Source organism: Apostichopus japonicus, chromosome 21, assembly GCF_037975245.1.
Source record: "Apostichopus japonicus isolate 1M-3 chromosome 21, ASM3797524v1, whole genome shotgun sequence".
Classification (NCBI taxonomy): Eukaryota; Metazoa; Echinodermata; class Holothuroidea; order Aspidochirotida; family Stichopodidae; genus Apostichopus; species Apostichopus japonicus.
This window is the reverse complement of record NC_092581.1, coordinates 1,255,589-1,278,450: the sequence shown is the minus strand read 5'-3', so window position 1 is coordinate 1,278,450 and position 22,862 is coordinate 1,255,589. Positions and strand designations below refer to the sequence as shown.

The 22,862-nt window shown below is 33.8% G+C and overlaps 1 protein-coding gene across 2 annotated transcripts in view; it reads left to right on the top strand.

Moving 5' to 3' along the window:
• LOC139962842 (uncharacterized) overlaps nt 1-22,862 on the top strand; it is a 46,429-nt gene that overhangs the window by 13,626 nt on the left and 9,941 nt on the right. For both annotated transcript variants that reach the window (XM_071963206.1, XM_071963207.1), the window contains exons 2-12: nt 2,926-3,021; nt 10,020-10,199; nt 10,387-10,470; nt 11,317-11,470; nt 12,190-12,261; nt 13,308-13,379; nt 15,175-15,246; nt 15,496-15,570; nt 16,333-16,404; nt 17,643-17,714; nt 20,264-20,335. In XM_071963206.1, coding sequence (XP_071819307.1) covers nt 2,937-3,021; nt 10,020-10,199; nt 10,387-10,470; nt 11,317-11,470; nt 12,190-12,261; nt 13,308-13,379; nt 15,175-15,246; nt 15,496-15,570; nt 16,333-16,404; nt 17,643-17,714; nt 20,264-20,335 — 1,010 coding nt within the window. In that variant the 5' untranslated portion in view covers nt 2,926-2,936. The remainder of the gene's footprint in view (nt 1-2,925; nt 3,022-10,019; nt 10,200-10,386; nt 10,471-11,316; nt 11,471-12,189; nt 12,262-13,307; nt 13,380-15,174; nt 15,247-15,495; nt 15,571-16,332; nt 16,405-17,642; nt 17,715-20,263; nt 20,336-22,862) is intronic.

Genomic DNA, 22,862 nt, shown 5'->3' with positions numbered 1-22,862 from the left:
CTATTTGATACTATACACATTACCTACAGGGGCACGTTAAGTTACGTATAATATAAAACTTTCATAGGAGAATAAAAAGCGAGGAATTTCAATTTACAGTTTTGGTTGTTGTTTTTCTTTGTTTCTCGATCGATGAGATCAACAAGAACCAACAACCACCCCCTCCGTTCTTTACAAAGAAAAGAATTTAATAGCACTCTCTTGAGACAATCGGATTTCTAATGTCTTTCTTTATCTCGACAAAAAATAATAATAGTTTGGTTATTTGAGGTGATTCCCAGACAGCTGTAGATTTATTGTTTAATTGTCGGGTTTTCGATTTCTATTGTTAATAAACAATATGATAGTGTTTCGTTTGCTTAAAATAATACATCAAGAACTCTTGACTTTCGAACCATGGTAATGTATTAAAACTCTGCAAAATAAAATGCTTGGAATAACTTTTGGAAGTATTATAAAACATATACTTCCGTCTGTGACGTGAAGAAAATGATTTAACTTTCAAACATATTTTAGGTCAAATATACTGATGGCATTTTATTGAACAATTGAAGAAAAATATTATCTAATAAAGAGTCTGTTGTTAATAGCATCGGTGATAGAAAGTTCTTTACATAAACTTTACTCTCTCCCCACCCCTCTGTCTCTCTCACAAGAAATGTCTTTTTAATTAATCAAATTAACGGAAGACACGTTCTTGGTATTTCTGAAAGTGACGATTAAGTTTGATCGAAACTCTTCAAATTGTTGTTCTTGTTTTTCAAGAGAAAGTCCCTTTTATTTCCGAGTATTAAGTTTTAAGCCTTTTGAAGAAGATTCTTCGTATATATATATATATTGCAACATCAGGCCCTTTACCAATTTTGAGGTAGTATTATTATCAATAATATGCTACACATGCAATAATGGGACCACAATTTTAATACAATCAAACAAAATCAATCAATAAATCGATTAAGCCTCATCACGTGATAAGATATAGATTCGACCCACTTCAATTCTCTTAATCCATGACAAACAAATCGTCTTTAAAAATTTCTCGTTCTAGTTTTTGGTAAGGTCAAGATTGATTCGTCTAGGACACCTGTTTGGTGGAGTATCCTTGAACGAGATATCCTCTCTCCAAACAGGCTTTCCAAAATTGAATAATAACACTTGAAATGCAGCCCCAAAAAAAAGAGAGAAAAAAATCAATCGAAAGCAATTAGGGATATGTGTATTTCACAAGACAGAAACCTATTTTATATTTCTGTATATAGGAAAAACGTTGTCAGAATTTAACTCTATTTATTATTTTATATTTTTATAATATGTAGCAATGAGAATCGAGGAGACATGATAAGATAAAATATTGTTTGCATTCTCGGGTTTATGTTTCGAAGGATTATGGCTAATAGGTAAAGGATAACTGCTGACAAGATTTATTTTAGCGAGTTGTATCATTGTCAAAGATAAAGCAATAAATGTGTGTTCAAGTTACAGTGCAGCAACCACCTCGTTTTGTAAGGTGGAGGGGTGGGGTGTTGTGGGAGGGGGAGGGGTGGAGAGAATTATACGTGGTCATGCCCCTGGCTAGTAATGTTTTGAAGTTATCTAGCTCTATTGTGTGCAAATATTCATTTCAATGGAACATGGGAATCGGTGACATTGGAACGACTATCAATGTATATTATCTTTTCTGTTAAATTTAAACGGATTGACGAGAAAAATGATGAACTTGAACGCAGAGGACAAAAAGATGATCGTTTGAAAATAGCAACCGAATGGATTCACTTCCCAAAATAATTTGTAATATATTGATCATATATTGTTTACTTTCAAAAATTGATTAATATATATATATATATATATATATAATTATGTTGATTTAATTTTCATTGAATCAATAACGTGATAAAACTTAGTCACAAAGTCTCCTCAAGATTGGACAACGACCTTTTGCAAATCAATTGAAAATTTGATTTTCAAATGATATAAATATAAAATAATTTTAAGTTTATTGCTCACACCAAATTATTTGACAATAAAATTATCAATTTAAATCATGACAACAAAAGAAGAAGAAAAAATAATACAAGAAAGAGAAGGAATTCTGTGCAGAGAGAAGTGAAGAATTAACGATTGGTTCATTCGTATACTTATTTAATACTTTTGAAGATGTGTGTAACATCCAAGCAGCGTTTTGTCGTGTCTAGAATTTAACATTACATGACATTAGAAGCAAGAGAATTCGTAAAGACAAGACGCCTGCAAGGCTTGATACTTTAACATGTACAGTCGCTTAGCTCGTATATCGTGACTTGGCACGAAAATATGATTCCTTGGCTAGAAATATTTCTGCGTATAACGACGATGAAGCGTGAGTTGTGATGGACATGACGTAACGGTGGGTTCGGACAGGGTGGGTGAAGATAGGGCGATGAGAAGGGAATATTAGGTGGCTAGGTGTGGGTGCGGGGAAGGAGTGGATCACCGCTAACCGATGATTTTTAGCCAGTTTACTGACAGTATGCTAAAGCCATCAACAAACAGTGCAACTTGTTCACTTCGCTGGGTGAGTGGGGTGGGATGTGGATGTGGACCTATAAGCCGTGAACAAGACTAAACATAGAGCACCGGATCCCCTTTGACGCGTGCGTGCGCGCGCGCAAAAACAATATGGCTCAGAAGCAATAGTGATATTTTGTTTATGTAAAGGACAAAGTGCCATTCTATTAGGATATAACAGCTAAACAGCAAATTTAACTCACAACAACGGTTTTTCCATGAATGATATATATTCTAGCTAAAAACTAAAACGATGATATTTTTTCTTTCTTTACAGAAGTAACCAAAACAAATAACACAATGCTCATAATCTATTACACGTCATAACTTACGTCATCATTTGTTTTCTTCTCTCTTTTCATGTAAAATAATCAACAGAGGGAGCATATATGAAAACGATGGCACTCATCTGTCATAAGATACTACAGGTATTAATCGCTGCACTATTTCTCGGGGTCACGTTTGCCGGTAAAGGTAAGTATCTTACTTTCGTCTAATTAGCTAATTTATTTTCAAGACCTTGACGTTTCGCTCCATAATTCATTTAAGGTGAATAGCGCTATAAATCTGATTAACATTTGGAGTTTCTAAGATGGAATTTACTCAAATTGTGGATGCTAACGTATTTAGGTATATTAAAGACGAAATTGGATAATATATACTATACTGCGGCGGCTTTGTAAAAGTTTTGATTAACGAAAACAAAAAGTCATAGGATTAATGCTATACAATCCATCATATAGATTAGAAAACCCAGCATATAGGCCTAGTGATTGAGGGGGTCAACACTCCCCCTTTTCATCTTCAAACAAAATATTCAAAAGTAGTTATTATCATGAACTTGCATTTAGACTTCATCTTGCAACACCGATATAACTTATATAACTAAATATACCACATAATTCATTATAGGAGGAGGGGGGGGGGGGCAGTGGGCGGGAATGTAAACGGCTCATACCCCTAGTGTGTTGGCGTCAACCACCTCAGCGTCACACCACTCCAAGTTGACAAAATCCTGGATTCCCGCCCTGCATCCTCCCTCAGACACAAACATTTATAAGAATGGTAAAGGAATATGATTTATTATAGACGTCATATTGGTACATATATACATACATATATATATATATATATATATATATATATATATATATATATAAATATATATATATATATTTTATATATATATATATCTATATATATATATATCTATATATTTTTTTTTTAATTATTAATGGACATAGCAAAACATCTGAAACCATTTAAGACATCCCCTGAGAATAACAATAAAATTATTATAAATTCCATAGTTTCTATCTCTCTTTTATTGAAATGAAAATAGAAGAATAATTTAACTAGGATGTTTATGTTACTAAGTAATAGTACCGCATACAGCTAGGCCTATATTATATTTATGTGCGGTGGCATCACGATTTATAACGTAAATCTAAACACATTTTGATTGGATACTCATTGAACACACGAACAACCAATGCATTAAAAACAATTATATTCCTTGTCAATTTACAAAAGGTTGAGGAATATTGAATGCCCTCCATCTGCAGTGTGATTGGTTGATCTCTCCAAACGGGGAGGAATAGACTTTAAGTAACAAAAACTAAATAAATAAAAAAAATTATTACATAGTTGGGAGAAAAACAAAAACCTTTTTAATTTGCTCAGTTGACGTAGACATTTTGATAAATACAATAATGCATTAAGGACTGATTTTAGAGAACTTATCATGTATTAAGTAAATATTCTTTATTTGATGGAATAATCGTATATTGCGTGATGCAATTTTTAATATTAACCGTTTCCCTTAATGTGACCCAGTTTCAGAATTTGTGCACTTTAAATTCGTGACAATGAAAAGAAAATTTTGTTACATAAACTTTGAACATAAAATTGAACACAAACGTTAACTTTTTGCTACAGAATAAATGTACAATGAAATTTGAGACTTGGAAACCACAGACAGACCACTTATGTGTTGATTAATAATATATGTAATTGGACTCCATTCAGATATTGTATTAAGTAGTGAATTTCAGAGCGAATGGCACGATTTCTAGGACTAATATTAGAGGATGACAGATGAAATACAAGGAGCAGCGGACGAGAGTTGAACTGGGGGTGTGTGAAGTGGGTGGGAGTGAAGTGGGGGGGGGTGAGAATTAAAGAGGCGTTGGAACAACAACATGACTTCAAATTGAGGGTATAAAGGAATAGAAAGGTCCAAATGAATTCTCTGTGCATTCCAACCCACAAATTCCATTACTTTATGAATGTGTTTTATCAAAAAGGTACTTTTTGAAACTAACAAAAAGACAATTGGTGATTACATAAAATACATTAAAAGTTCTAAAAAGTTCTAAAATATTAAAAGGGTCATTTCTGAGGTATTTTTGTGTGTGTGTACTTTTAAAATGTTTTGTAAATTATTTGTTGTCCCTCATATCAGAATCAATTGTCAATTTGTATATGCCGACACATACACATAGATTGCGAAGGGTAAATAGTACATTCAATAACGTTCTTGATCTCATGTTGACCAATCATAATGACACCATTACCTTGAACTTAACAAAACAAACCAAGACATAAGCTTCTGGAAGAACTGATGTAGTAACATACAACGTGTTGCGTGGCAGTCCTACCTGTTATTGCTAATTCCTTTCCTTTATTATAAACTTTTAACATTTTTAATGAACTATAGCCTTACAGAACATGTTATTGTTGGACGTTTTGAATGTTATCTACTAGGATTGTACGAGTGATATTTCAAGCTAAATAAATCCTTGAATTTGTATGAAGTCAATATATATATATATATATATATATATATATATATATATATATATATATATATATATATACATATATATATATATATACATATATATATATATATATATATATATATATATATATATATATATATATATATATATATATATATATATATATATATATATATATATATATATATATATATTATATATTATATATGTCAATATCAAGCATGCGCAGTTGATACGTTTTCAATGTAGCATGTTATATCGATTAAAATCTTCAGTGACAGGAGAAACTTCACTATACTGGTCATTTCCCTTATAATTTCTAATTAAATTAAAATCTTATATATCTAACGGTTGCGTGCGTGGCTCTCTCATGAGGCAGGATTTGTTTTGGTACACTGCAAGTAATCTTCTAGCCCTTTTAATTTGATTACCTCGTCTAAGTAAGGGTATACACTGCAGCATTCTATCATCATAAATGTAGGGACCGTTATTTACAATTCATGACTTAATTAGATTCGTTATTTCGGATATGCTATCGAATATGTGATCACAATTTGTTAAAAGAAAAAGGAAGAAGGAGAAACAGAAGAAGAATAGATAAGAAACGGTTAAAAACAATATAGGTAAAAAAAATGTAGGTGGAATGTAAGTAAAATTTAATAAAAATAATTAAGGGACATATTCATTGAATGTACACATAACTCCTAGTTGTTATAGTTTTAGTAGCAAGTTTAATCTTTGACAAACAAAATTGTTCTTGGTTATGGTTGTTAGGTAGATTTCGAAGCATTTATATAAGGTTAGCCTTTTGTTATGAAATAGTACAGTACCTATTCAGGGTCCCGGCAATTTGGGGCGGGGAGGGGAGGGGGGGTGAAGGTAGACAATGACCTTAATAATTTCAACTGCAATGATTTTCACCACCTATGAAATTCTATTACCTTTGAGGTTCCAACCAATTTCAGCAACCTTGTCTGATTCTAACACCCCCCCCCCCCCCGCCCACCCTCTCCGAGGAGTTTACGAGGTTTTTGGAATGTACTATGCTTTTCATAAGGTAATCTTTTTTAATATTTTTTTGGAATATCTGTTTTTGCAAGGTAGCTTATATGTAACCTTATTTCATCTATTGTGTGTTATGTGTATGCAACTTACGACAATACCCTGGATGAGAAGAGAGAGAGAGAGAGGTGGAGACAGGGTGAGAGGGGGGGGGGGGAGAAAAAAGATAATCAGGTAAAGACCACATTACATATGCGAAGAATGGTACTTCTGCTTCAGGGGGAGAAGGGGGGGGGGTGTGGTAGTGGTTAGTCAGCATCAAGGTCAAGCTAGAGCAAGGCCTTTTGCGGTCCAGTTGCAGAAATTTCTAGGAAGCTGCAGCATTTTGAGTTGTTCTTGTTCTCTTGCATCAAGTTTTAAGAACGAGAATACAATTCAGAATAAGAAAGTTAATTCCATTTTTTATAATTTTTATAAACTATACTCTCGTGTCTCTTAAGTATTGGAGGTTTACAACCGTTACCCTCTTCCTTGATACTTTATTCGTAATTATGAACACTTATATGTTTGTCCACGATATAGTACCGTTTTACGGTTTTAGAATTCACGGTTTGACCAGGATGCCTAAACATCAGAATTGATCATAGAAGTTGGTTTCATGAAACTAACCCGACTGGGTGTTTGTTTTGACATGCTGCCAGTGTATACTTATAGATAGTTTGGTGTGATAACAGCGTTCTTCTCATTATTACATCCTAAACAAATCGAAGAGATGAGCCCTTTCTGTCGCGAAGTTTTCGTAAGTTCATCAGATAAAAGACAAAATAGAATCGTTATTTTAGAACCTTTTTGTTAAAATTTATGACTTGATTCTTCCAAATAGCTTTGCTCAATTAATTCTAAGCCAGGAAATTAAACCGTTTTATTTGACAATTACCTACCAAGAAAGAAAAAGGTAAAATAAATAAATATATAAACTGGCCGTGGCTGTTGTCGTTTTGCTAACAAACAGGAAATAACTGTTACTAAAACTATCCACAAAATTCACGCTAAAAATGGGGAAGATTGCGGTCAGTAAATACGTAGCTAATTTTTATTAATGAGTTTATTAGATTACTGTGTTTTATCAAGCGTCACGTCATTCAATAAAGGTAAATTTGGATGAATTAGTACTCTTTTAATCTTGACGTAACTCGGTTAACTTAAATATAATGTTAACTATAGGCTTTCACAAGGTTCGGGTATTGTGATACGGTGTCGTATAAAGTAGGATGTTTAGTGAGAATGGCGAAGAATTTAATTTTCCTTTTTTTAATAAGAGTATGAAGAGTTTATATAGGCTGTCTCTGTTTTCGCGTTCTGTTTGTCACTAAACGGTCTGTGAAATCCAGGCTATAAGCCCTTTGTATGGCCTATGCTGACTTGATGTTATGTAAAATAACTGCTGTGGTTGCTATATGATCATATAATTAAACAATATTGTTTAAAGTAAAAAAAATGTATTTAATAAAAGTTTGTCAGGTTAACATGATAAAACATGATATCCTTGACATTGAATAAGGTTAATTTAAGTAGAAATAAATGAAGGTGAATGAAAAGGCAAATGAACCTGGCGACACTTCGCATAGAGGCGGCCTCCCTTTTTTGCAGATTAGTATAATTTTGCGAAATATTATGGACGGTATTACACATCAACACTGATAACACATATAACTAGGTTATAGCCGGATTTACTATTGTGATTTACAAGACCTTTAAACGTTGTGTTTCGTTTAGAAAACAATATATTTTGCTGCTTTCTGGACTCTCTGAATCACATATTTCATCTCTCTCTCTTAACTTGACCACCAATCTCTCGACGAAATGAGTAAGGGAATAATGGAAAATGGAAGGGTGTAATATCTAATTATTTGATAACAATTTTGAGCAATTTTAACGGTATTGTATTAATATCATGGGTTTGAAACATACATACATGCACATGCATACACACGCAGCACAAGTCTTTAACAATACGTTATCATTGCAAAACATTCTAGCTATCCGGTACCCACCATGTGGAGAAGTTAACCTATAAGTTTGGAGACTTTGGTCATGGTATTATTCATTTTGGAAAGTTAATATATGTAACTAGGGCAACTAACAATAAACCTAATAGTATTTGTATATACTTTGCCCTGTGTTTCATATTCCAAAACAACTTTATTTTTATATCATTGTTTTTGTTTATATTCCAGCCCGAAACCTCGTTTTGACATACGACATTTATGTTTATAATATAAATTGCAATCCTCAATTTTCCACAAAATTGACGAATATTAAAATCTTCAGTTCGTAAACATGCCCGGTCTTGCTTTCCTTCGCCTTTGTTTTCCCTTATGAGAAAACAAAATACCACAGAGAACTGCGTTTACTAGACAAGAAGTCGCCAAAATATGGCAACATGAATACTTAGACGTTGTTCGACTATTGTACGCTACCTTAAGGCGATGTAATAAAAAACGTTTTTACCAAAATATAACCGGTAAAACTGTTGACGGAAATTACGAATATCAAAACACACTTTTAATTAAATTAATTTTGAAATGGTAAACATTCGATTTCCCCTTTTCCGTCGGAATTTTGAAAAACAGGAATAAAATAATGTAAAACAAAAACGTTCTGTGCGTAACAAGAATGTTACAAGAATACGCCCACATTCTCTAGAGAATTTAAAAGTGAAAAAATAAAAACAAAATCAACCATATGCTGCTGAGATTTTTCTTCCGTTTGAATAAACTGAATCTTTCTTGACATCTGATCTAGTTCTGTCTAATCAATCAATAAATCCTCGAAATTAATATAATTTCATCTCAGTACGGTCTTCTAAGAGCTTTATCGTATTTGATTACGAAAGATAAAATTGTAGTAGTAAATGTCTATAACGTTCTATGTCAATTGTATGCGGAGACGAAAACAAACTAAAATGGACTATGCCTCTCAAAACTGAAACCATTCGGAGAATTTTTATGATCAATATCCGATCTATAATCAATATGATCAATAAACTCCTTACTCGAGATCGATATTGGTGGCCGGTTTGAAGATAGCACGTAAATTGATGGAAGTTAAAAACCCTTGATGAAATGAAATGGGAAGCGAATGAGCGACGTCTGCTTGAAGGTTTCCATGACGTCATGACCTCAGTGTAGGCCTAAATTTAATGTTATACTCAATTGTTTTACACATTTTTAATAACTACACCAAACTAAGTTCTTTAAGTTAATATAGAACAATGGAAGAAATTTGGACGGCGTTCAACGGCGTCCAACGTCGTCCAACGACGTCCAACGGCGTCCAGCGGCGTCCAGTGGCGTCCAACGGCGTCCAGTGACGTCCAACGGCGTCCAACACCCACTTGTAGTTGGCAATGTTTTAATGGATTATACACGTTATTATTCATGTTATTTTAGGGTGCGAACTCTTTCATATTTCCCTCTCTTGTGCATCTGAATGGAACTGACTTGATAGTCTGTATGTTAGACTAACTATCCCAGCCACTTTATTAAATGAGCTTCGGATGCGTAATACGTCATTCCTCATTTTTTCTGGTAACTTCTTAAAGTTATTGAAACAGTGGTTGAGATATGTATTTAACTTGACTTAAATTTCTGTGTTTTTTTGTAGAAGTTGACCAATCTGTGGAGCTGCATCGGGTCCGACGGCAGTCCTCCTCTGACGTACACGGCCATTGCCAAGTTACGGAATTTCCCTGCGGTAACTCAACGGAGTGCGTCCTGCAAAGTAAACACTGCGACTCCGTGGTTGACTGTGCGAACGGAGCGGACGAGGATGAAGAGGATTGCGGTAAGATAAGCTAAAAGTAGGGTTAGGGGAAGGGGGGCACCAGACGGCGAGGGTCGGGGCTAGGGGAGGGGAATGTCAAGCAGACAGACGGACACTGCAGACAGACAGACTAATTGATCAACACGACCGACAGATTCAATTGATGTAACCAACATTTTCCATATCTTTTGTTCTCCTCGCTCAACAGATGACATGGACAATACCAACAACTTTGACTTTCTTTTTGGGAAAAAAGAAGATTCCGAGGAAAGACCCCCTCCAGTAACCTGCAGTAAGTTGCGTCTTTGTTTCATAGCGAAAGAGTTTGAATTGGACTGATCAACAGAATATAGCTCGAGCTATACAGCTCCTTGCAATCAAAGCATTTATACTGATGATATTTCTTAATCAGTCAGATAAATTAAACAATGTGTTGAAATGATCATATTGAATAACAGATCAAACTAGGTGGTATGTATGATGTACGGTCAATGTTCGGGCCCATAGCCATGAACTCTGAGTTGGTTGGAGGGACAGCAACAATTTGAAGAGGTGTGCAATACACATGTCCTGCATGTAACTTGTGATGCATTTGTATTCACGATTGTGCATGATTGTGCCATGACTGTGTGTGTGTGTGGGGGGGGGGGTGGTGTATTACCTGGATGGACGGGGTGTGAGAGCCCCCTATTCCCTTGCCTGTTTACGTAGCACATTTCTAGTTATATTGTCGTCCGTTAATCAGTAGCGCAGTTTGTCTATCCAACCGAAAGTATCTTGTACCGTGTGTCAATTTGTAGTCATACTCTAGTCATTTTGTCAGCAGCATACCCTATGTCCGGCTAAAATATATGTGGTGTGCCGTAGTTAATTTGTAGTCGGACTGTAGTCATGTTGTCAGCAGCATATCCTCTGTCCGGCTAAAATATATGTGGTGTACCGTATAGTCAATTTGTAGTAGTACTGTAGTCATGTAGTCAGCAGCATATCCTCTGCCCGGCTAAAATATATGTGATATACCGTAGTCAAGTTGTAGTCATATTTGTCGTCAGTTTATCTGTTTACCCGATGCTGTCTATACGGGTGTTTTTTTTTTGTAGTCAACCTGTAGTCATACTGTCTTTATTTCTATTTCTAGCTGACACCATCTTTCCAGATGAGTGTGAGTGTTTTGTAGTCTTCGACGAAGAATCCGGTCTTGAAAATGACGAACCCATAGGCTTACAGTTGGATTGTCAGTTATCAGAATTAGAATCGGTACCGGATAATCTTCCTAGAGATACGGTTTATCTGTGAGTATCTTGTAACATGATATGTTAAAAATATTTCAATAAAAACAAAAATTGCTATACCATTTATAACCACTAATTAAAGATAAAAAAGAAGAAATATACAATCAAATTTCAATTGTCAGTCTACTAACTTTAACCGGATATGACTGAAGTTGATTCATTTGCTTTAACAAAATGTCTGAAATTGTCTGCATTTTTTGAACAAAAACCACATCTTCAGAATATTTTGAATGGCGACGATATACAGTTTTACGTCTTTATGATACCTTTGTGAATGCATCTGGTAACAGGAGAGGGACTGATGTCATAGTTTGCAATTGAGCTGAAACGTACGACATTTCTTTAAAAATAATTTAAATAATTTATCTTCAGAGGAATCGACCGATAGCATTTGTTTGAACCCCATGATAGCATTGAACAAGTTACGAAGCTTATTGATTAATTTTCACGGTCTCTCGTTATCCAGGGACTAGAGAAGAGTTGGTTTATTGTTTGAATATCACAATATCCTATCGTCCAATCAGATGTAGCGACACAAACACGATAATATCAATTTGTCTATTGCCTTCACAATGTATGTTCGCCATATACTTTTGTTTTTTTGCTTTACAATTGTCATATATATTTTATCATAAATGTGACACACATATTATTATTATTCGATTTGATAACTATACGTGTTGCTTAATTATAAATTCGCCTTTTCATTTTCTTACCAGAAACCTTGCTGGTAACTCATTGTCCAACATAACAGTGGAAACTTTCAAGACGTTAACAAAATTGAGACGCCTGTAAGTTGATTACAAAATCATTGTGTCTTCCTGGTAGATAGGTAGATGTTGAAAAGCTGAAAGTAAATATATAAATAAATAAATAAATATATATATATATATATATATATATATATATATATATATATATATATAGCCTAGTGGTTAGGGTGGCTGCATGTAAAGGGTTCGAATCACCGTGGAGACGGTTCATTTTTTCACTGTTCTGGATTTTCCAACTCACTTAAATTTCAATAAAATGCCAAATAAATAATAAAATGCAATACATGTGATTATTAGTGACAGACACATATTAGGTAAATTTCTGATGTTTGTAGCTTTAATATGGTTCGTCCTGTTTCTCATGTTTGTTAATAATGAATAGTATTGATTTTGAACTTCCTTGAAATATGGAAGAAAATGTAAATATAAAAAGAGTTTTAACGTGCTAAAGGTAATATTATACTGACAATACAACATATGATAAAAAGTGCATGTTGATATACTAGTGTATCACCATACGTTTCTTATTCAATTCGTGAATACATAAAAAATCGATAATTTAATGAAAAGAAGATGACAACGAAGCAGCGAAGAAAATGGCAGCACTCCAAAATTAAGACTTCGTTACACGGACAGAAATTCACAAGGAGAAAATACATAGGAAATAAGTAACAAACAAAAGTACGAACTAAACAAACAAAGAAAATAATAACAAATGAATAAATTAATGAAATGGAGAAAGACAGAACAAATATTTCGCTTCTGTTATGTGACATTGATTTTGTTTGACGCCAAGATATGACTTTCCTGGGTTCAATTAAATTATTCATATATAAAGATGAAAGCATTTATTAAATAATGTATGATATATATATATATATATATATATATTATATATATATATATATATATATATATATATATATATATATATATATATATATATATATATATATATATATATATATATATATATATATATATATATACATGTATAGTGTGTTTTTCAATGGTGAGAAATACGTCTTATTCGTGATGTTACAAATATGATTTACTTGCTTCAGAGATTTGCAGTCGAACAGAATTGGATCCTTGCATCCGGATAGTTTCCGCCAGCTACGATCACTGGAACTACTGTAAGTAAAATGATGTTTCATAATTGCTGATGGGTAATATACCATATAGCCCAAATCTTTCCACTTCTATTCTGTCTTTTCTGAGTTAACAGGCTGAACAGACCGAGCCCCTTCCTTTTGGGGCTATTATGCTATATCCACTTTATAAATTGATCACTATTTAACGACAGGGTGGATAATGTCCCCCGAACATAACGTTATTAACCTCACAAGTTACCCCTGAACTGATCCGCATTGGTTTCTACTCAGAAGTGTTACAAAACGGTCTAGTTTCAACGTGAACAAAATCAATTTCACTTACTTAATATTCAGTGAACGTTACACTTCACTGTGAATCCTGAATTTAACCAGCGACTGAGTACTCTACCTAATTGGGCCAACTTTGCTTAAAATAACCCACAGGCTAACAACACTGAACCTGACGTATAGGGCTCGAAAACAGCTCCCTGGCTGAACTCTCTTATACTCCCCGGTTCCGCGTATAGTCTGTGTTTGATATTATCATTATTCAAGAACATAGGGATATGGTTATACCATCGTGCTTCTTATATTACATTATATACATTATATTAGTTCGTAACTTATAAAACCAATGATTGGCAGTATGTTATGCGTATATTATGCTTGTACTGTTATCAGTCATAGTAAAGAGTAAACTTCAATAATATTATTGGTGTTCTGTGGATTGCTGTAAATATTGAGAAATGTTTGCTATTGCTGATCAATCGCTAATATCTCTACCATATTTGGTGGCCATATAATAATAATAATAACAGCAAAATTTGAAAGCACTTTTGTTTGTCGCAATTTTATGAGTTTACCAAACCCAATAAGTTTACTCAAAGTAAATTCAAAATTTTAATTTATTAAAAATTAACAGTAACCAAAGTGTTGTATTCAGCAAAAGGAACCTCAATGAACAAGTTATTAATGATTTAAAACAAATCGGTGCCAATAAACTGTGCCATATTAGTACAAATCACAGTGATGAAGCACGTTAAAGGAATTCCAAAAATGAGTCATTTTTGGCATGATTTTAATGACAGTTGCCTAAATAAACTAGTGAACTGAATTTTTCATGGGATTTTAGTATTAATAAGTATCATACAGCTTTTTTTACGAATCAAGTTTGTAAAAACAAGAAAACCTTAATATTAAGATCTTCGTAGCCACATTTTAAGAATTAAATTTGAAAATGATTTCAATAACTTGAAAATTTGCTTTGTTATATTAATGGAACTCTTCAGCCCGTGTTGATCAATTCAATTCTCCCAACTCGTGGTGATCTAATTAAAACGGTAGAAGTCAAACCTCCCACAGGTAAAATTCAAGATTGCATTAAAATGCTGTTTCCCACTTTATTCATTTGGCACTTTTCAATGTCAGAAGAATTGAGATATTACATTAACCTTCGTGATAAATTCAATCAATCGATTTTCTTCTGATCCATTTGAATAAATGTTATTTTTATATTGCCTCTAAAAGAGAGAATAAATATGACCCGGAGCTTTGATCTGACCAATTCAGACTAGGTGTCACTCGCTAGAGGTGACATTATTCAAATAATTCTTTTGACGATTTTTTCAACTTTCTCCGAAATTTTCGGTGACTTTTGTTTCCACATTGAGTCCTATTTTTTTGTCTCGAGTGTTTGTTGTGTTTTAATTTTTTTCAGATGAGATAAGAAAAATACTTTTATTTTGTTGATAAGCTTGGCAAAAACATTGAGTATTACGTGCCTACATTCAAATGAATTCTGTAAAATACCTACTTCCTTGTTTTTTGTTTATATCAGGGACCTCTCTAACAACAGGATCTCCTCACTCTCCAAGGAATACTTTTTATTCAACGGTATACTCAAAGAACTGTAAGTATTGTCAAGATAACAAACTTTTAATCTTGTAAGTTGGTCTTATTTTACGTCAGTTCTGGGTGAGAGTATATCATTATATAATGCCTTGCAATGGCTTGCATTGTACGGTATTAGTCTATCGAATCATTATACCTCATTACTTATGATGAATTAACCAGATATAATTCGTAAAAGTTTATGCATGCAATTAACTTTATTTTGAAGCGTATTGATATTCTCAACACTATACTTTTAATTCCTCAGTTTACTTAAACACAATCCGATTCAACGATTAGAAGATGCGGAGCTCTTTATTAATTTACAAATGCTGGAAACCTTGTAAGTAAAACCTTTTGTTTTAATATATGACATATTCGACATCTTCTCCTGTCATGAAAAATCGATAATTTTGTATTATTTTTAAAAATTTCATTGCAATATTGAATGACAATTTTACTTTTAGTACATCATGAACATCTTAGCTTACAAACTGTCGGCGATTATGAATGTTAGGAATATGGAATCTAAAAGTTCTGTCAAATTTTATTGCGAAACATCTTACCTTACAATGTATTATATATAAAACCAAAAATGCCATAAGAGGTAAAGCATAAAGAAAAATTAGCATTTTCATATACAAATTTAAGGTTATTGATAAAGGAATTTGAAACATGTCAATAATTTAAAATGTTCGGATTTAAACAGGAACTTGTCTCGGTTCTAGGCCAAGCACTGTAGAAAGGCAAGCACTTGCACACAACTGCACACATTCTATGAAAATAATATTCAAAGTTGAGGTTTCTGATAAAGGAATTTGGAAAATGCCAATGATTTAATTTGTTCGGATTTAAACAGCAACTTGTGCTATTACCTGAGATTAACTAAGAAGAATGTGTTAAATATCTTCTCATTTATGTTGAGTCATTTACTTGTCGTTATTTTCGACTTGATATTTACATATTTTCATAATTTCTTCAAAAGTTCATAATAAGGTTTAATACTGAAGAAATAAACGACAAGTAATAGCACCAAAGAAGTTAATATAAAAAAAAATGCGTTCTTTTCAAATGTTTTCTAATTTATCACGATATTTCGTTACAGAGATTTCTTTGGAGCCCAAATCTCAGAATTAAGAACGGGAGTGTTTAGTCCATTGGAGAATTTAAAGAAGCTGTAAGTTACATTTGTATATACATGAGTTATGCGGCATATAACAGCCTACTTGCGTTTGTTTGGCAAATCGCCAAAAATCGGTTTTATTTGCAAGAACTGTTTTTGTAAGATTGTGTTTCTTTTTTCTTTGGGGGGGGGGGGGGGGGTTGAGGGTTCGCTGGAATGGGCGCATGGGTTGAAGTATCATATTAATGAAGGAGAAATTCTTCTTGTAGATGTGGTTAAGTTTAAGGAAGTTAACTATCAACTCAAAAGAAACAACATTGAAAACTAAAATAACCCATATTAATTGATAACATTCCAGTTTTCGATAAAATAACTGCGTTGTTCCTTTTTCAACTGATAAATTCTACACAGATCTGTATGGACGCTATATAATATTATTTCTCGCTAACAGCATGCCAATTTAGCCCACCTATTATTACGGTAATTAATAACTACTTAATGTGCCATTTCTAATTAATGAGTATAACATTACTTTCCGGTATATTCAAAGAGGTTCCACGGCATATGATAAACTATGCATCTGACAAGATAGCTCACGCTAATAACACGTTAAGTTATGTAAACGATACACGAGAGAGATAATTCCGCAAATACATCTATGAGTTCTCTAGTATTTTTTTGGCAACACTGTAGTAGAATATTTAAAGGCAGGCCCATGATATAAAGCAAAATATATATGAGGCTTTTAAGCCACACATTACCTTTCAGCATTAAAATAAATAGAAGAAAAAGGAGTCTGTAAATATACGGTATAAATGATTCAAGTAAAGTCATGAACTTGTCTCTACATCTGAAGGCATCGAAGTTCCTGCTCTTGTTTCTCTTCTCGGATTTCTGTCACTAAAACAATTACCAAAATGATGGCCTCCTCCAATCGAGAATAGCCTGGCTTGTTAAATGAAGTACTCATCATCCCCCCGTACATTCACAGTTAATGTAGGACAATTTGACTGTTCCCTGAATTTGAGACTATGAGCACAGACGAAGAGAAGCCGTCTCTCCTTTCTGTCGATTTTATTGACCTTTCCAGTCTGACAGTTTCGCTCACATCAGTTGCAATAATATTCTGTTGCTAGCGGCGACGCCAGAGGTAAGCCCGCCCTCTAATACAACAGGCTATAGACAGCAACCGTTACAAAGTAATTAGCTTTCTGTACTGACAGAAATAAACTTAATTTTCTTCTGCTGGTCCTGCACGCTTTTCATTGCACAACTTCTTTCTCTCCCCACAGTGTACTCGCTCACAACGAAATCGAAGCTTTGACTCAAGGCAACATGGAGGGACTGCGAAATCTTCTTGAATTGTAAGATATTCCACATAATCTTATTTATTTGTTTTTCTTTCAAATGAAATTGATTCCGATTATTTTATTACTTCTCCATCAAAAATCCGATTAAAATAATCGATATTTAGGTAAATCATGACAGAGAAGTGTTTTCTTTTTCTTCGGATCGAAACATTTCATCCGGTGGCTTGAATATTTTTTTAGCCTTTTTTAAACGATCAAGAGAAATGCTCTTTTGTGATTGCTGTAGGCGATAACTATTTATATTTTCGTTGAGATGATAGCTTAAACAAATTGAGTCGGAAATTTTCCCCAATAATAATAATCCCACTTCAAGGTTCAGGTTTTCAAAACGGCGTACGAAAGATAGAACTTAAATTCATTTGACATAAGATATCCTTTGGTGAGTCAATGACATTAAAGCTGGTAGCCTATATTGGTTTACTTTTTGCCTTCGTATCTTATTCAAACATACTTTTCGAAACAATATCTAGGAAATGTAAATGTTTGATCAATAACTTCAGAGAAATATTGTTAACTGACTTCTCCGACAGGATAAACAATTTTACACAAAGTATAGGTATGTAGCCCATACTACTCTACAACGTTATCATCTTTTTCAAAATTCCCGAGTAGTCAAATTGAAAGTACTATAACTTTTATATATATCATCATCTCGTTTTTATTATACTAATTTATTTAAATTGAAGAATTTATATATAAAACGGACATTTCATAAACCAGCATAAAACGAGGTTAAAACAAGCCTTTAGAACTCGTCTATCTTAGAACGAGCCGTTTGTTCCAATATTCGTAACACGTAACGCTGCAAAAAATAGTCAACGGATAAATTGCTTTAACAACCCACTCCCCTTCCCCTCCTCCCCTCCCTCCCCTCCCTCTCCTCTCTTCCCCTCCCCTCCCTCTCCTGTCTTCCCCTCCTCCCCCTCCCCTGAGAAAAATATTTAGCTAAGACATTCTAAGACCATAAATACTTACTGAGCATCCAACTTATCATCAATAAAGCAATGAACATACGTCGATTGTTACATCTAGATTGAAATATGAGGGTACATTTTGTCGAAAAGACTGTGGTAGCAACATCTCCAATAAAATTGGGGACATTGATGAAAGCAAGAATTGTATGATATTGAACAGTTACACTTTAAAGTCTTTGCTGAAGATTTTATGTCAAGTTTTTGGTTTTCTGTTCTATAGTTCCTGTAAATGACTAAACTCGAGCCATTATACATATACATGCTTCTTTGTTCTATACATTAAGTAGCAGCAACTGATATATATATATATATATATATATATATATATATATATATATATATATATATATATACATATCAGTTGCTAACGTGTACAATGCAGTTCATTAACATGTCAGTTCACTCATATTTTTGTGTCTTGACCAACCTGTAGATATATATACTGTATGTAATAGGCACCAGAATGTTACGCATGTATAATTCTTATGTTAATTCCCAGCAAGAAAAAAATAAGAAGAGCGATGCATAAAATCTTCTAAAAATACCCCAGATACATCAATAACGCTAAATTAAATTAGCAAATATTTTCACGTTTGTATATCTGTTAACCCGAGAGAAAAAAAAATCCTCGAAGTGAATGTTATTAGAAGGTTATATCTACGTACGATCTTCCCTGGAAAAAAATATACATGATATATCGCCAGTTTTTCATATTTGTAATTATGACAATGTTTCATAGACTACCTCCTTGTTATGGTACAACATGTGACAGTTAATGTTACCATGGAAACCAGGTAGGACAGATTCTAATTGTAGGAAATGATTAAACGAAGAGCAAGCGAGAGAGAGAGAGAGGTGGAGAGAGAGAATGAAAGATGAAATATGTTATTCAGAGAGTCCAGAAAGCAGCAAAAGATATTGTTTTCATACGAAACACGAAGTTTAAAGGTTTTTGTAAATCACAATAGCACATCCGGATAACCTAGTTATCTACAGAAGGCATGAACGGATGCTATACCTTAGATCGATATCGGTAAAGCCTGATAAAGAAAAGAACTTCAGAATAGTTTGGTTGTCACTTCCAACAAGTATACACACGAATGGATAAATATTGAAATCCGGGTTGTTGTTCAGATTTAACACACAAGTTCATGTGAATTATATTTTCATAATAATATCAGATGGAGGCACTTGCTTGTGCCTTTCTCCATTTTAAAACAATGAAATTAATCAAACATGATAAATACGGTATATATATATACTAATTTTAGACATCCATTATAGCAACTTTAGGGAAACAAAACAAAAACAACAACAGACGAAAAAAAGTTTGCATCAAAGGCCATCTGACGTATTATACAGACATAGCCTTTATATCCACGGTCTATATAGAGATATTTAACACATAAAAGTTAAAGTGGTAAACATTTGATTAATGTTAAAGGAAATAAAAATAAGAGAGCTACGATTTATTTTACTATTACAAGTTCTATCCATATTTTTATATTTAACTGTTTATCTGCGTTAACTTTGTTTCACATGCATATAACTTCACCGGTTTCTTTTCAGAGATCTTCAAAACAATGAAGTATCCTTCATCGAAGATGGAACATTCAAGGAGATGCCGATGTTGAACGAGTTGTAAGTTTACCTATCTTCACATTGTTTATTAATTTATTCACATTTAAAATTGAAAATGATTTGTCTATAGAAAAGAACAATTTATTTCATATATTTTACAGGAGAGAAGAAAGGTAATAAGTTGACGGGAAACAAAATAAAATAACATGCATTATTATAGTATACAAGGTAACGATACTGGTTGGGTTCGCTCCTTTACCTCTAGTGTCACACCTCAATGCATTTAAGATGATCATAACGTTATGGAAAGGGGAGGGACATTGTCATGTAAAGAACCATTCGAAAGACACTAATTCTGTTTAACGAAATCAGCGAGATCTTTATAAACCTAGATTCATTTAAACTAACGACATCAATATTATGAAGACTCATCGATACTTAGATCGAGTATAAATGAGGCGACTGGTCGTTTTCTGTCCTATCATATTCCACGCTTGCTTGAGAAGAGGCTCAACTGAACTTCAAGGTAAAAACTGTGCTAGTCTTGCCGAATTGACTTTCAACATGAGAACTTGACTTCACGAAAAAAGGCTTTGTAGAACACGTCACGTCGTTGAGATATTCAAAATCACTTTTAAGTAAATGGAATAATAAAGAGACAAACACTCCCCTATATAAACATTGTTTAGAGTAACATGACATAGAACATCGAAATTAAAACACCTGTGTCATCTATTTTGATGGAAAACCATTTACCGTCGACATCATGTGAATGAATAATATAGTCACTTGATAACGCAGTGCACTTATCACATTCGCATAATTCGATTATCAGTACTGCCTAGTATTGAAGTGAGGAGTTGTAAAAGCAACGTCTTGGAAATTTTCACAAGTTTGTAGTTTGCAACCAAAAAAATGTTCGCATGCACACACAAACAGACGCACAGGTACACATAAAAAACTTCAAGTCTGAATGCCAACTCAAGTAGCAAGCAAATATTTTATTGTAACCGGGTCAGTACTACTATCCACTAAATCAGTTTGTCACTTAGAAGGAAGTAGCTTATACATAGCAATCAAATGCTTCTCTTTAATTGTAGGGGTTTACAAACAAGAAATATACCCAGTTTGGTGTATATAGCTCACTCCAAGAATGTCTGTTCACATTTTGCTGTCAGTTTTCTGTTTATGATTAGTAGGCTATGTTTGAGAAAAAAAAATCAAACTTTATCGGGCATCGATCAGAACTTTAAAACTTAGTCGAAGGTGGATTTTGGTCGACATGTTATTTTCCAGAAAATCATCCACCTAAGTTAAGAAATAAAGAAGAAAAACATATATTATTATTGGTTTTCGACAACTTTACAATGGCTTGGAAAATGTAGGACTATAAAAGATAAAAAAAACACATCAATTCTTGAATTCGCTATTTATGCTTCATTATACATTTAAAGGATGTTACATTTTTGTAAGGTTATACTACTATATTATTACCAACACTATATCCCACGGCCATCAAAATTCAGCTGAACACGTCACATTTCCTGAAATAACAAAACCGGGTAAGATCCCCAGGGCTTCCATACTGTCGTTGACATTACCAAGTTGGGTATAGACGTGTTATAAATAATATCTGAAATATCTTTCAGCGCGCTGTTATGCAGAAATGAAATAAATAGGCTAGTTTTACTATTACATAAATACAAAATATGTATTCAAAACGTCATACATGTTTACCATAGGGAACGATTTATGTGTTTAATATAGAATATGAATGCACCAAAATTTACATAATAAGCGTTTGTAGAATTATGATCATATGAATCTCAACAAAATTAGAGTATATTGAGCCAGCCACGATAGGCAAATTCCACAAACAGTTTTGAAACAAGGACGCACTCTGGTATAGTAACTGGTCTTAGTATAGAGCCCTAACCCACCCCGCCACACCCGCCCGCCCACGCCCGCCCGCCCGCCCGCCCCGCCCCGCCCCGCCCCGCCCCGCCCACGCCCCGGCCGCGATTTTTTTTTCCCAAACAGGTTTGCAATTGCGTGGTTTTCCGCCAATCAGATTGCTCGTGACGTCAGCATCAATAATGGGCATCGCTTCGAAGTTCGAAGACATGTACTGAGTTACACACTGACACTTAATTAAGTCTAGTTACGGGGTTCCCATCAAACGCCCTAACTTTACTTTTAATGCTTGAATCACATGTTGACCTTACTTATGATACATACACTACATTCTATTGGGTTCGTGTTTGCGTTATTCAAGATTTGTGAGCCGTTCTACTACAATCGGAATTCGTTTCGTGGAATGGGTAGGCCTACACTAAAATCAATCGAGTCTTGAATGAATATACGCAAACAGTTTAGAGTACAGTATGATATTTTCCGTTACTGCACTGTGTACACAGTTATAATACATATAGGCCACCAGCGCATGTGTGATGTACCATGTACGAACATTTCACTGTGCGATGTTATCGATTAATGCATGCCTTCACATAAAACTTCGATCAAAGTAGATGATCATACATAGTAGTGTGCTCAATATGTCTAAACCAATTCCAAACACATCTACATA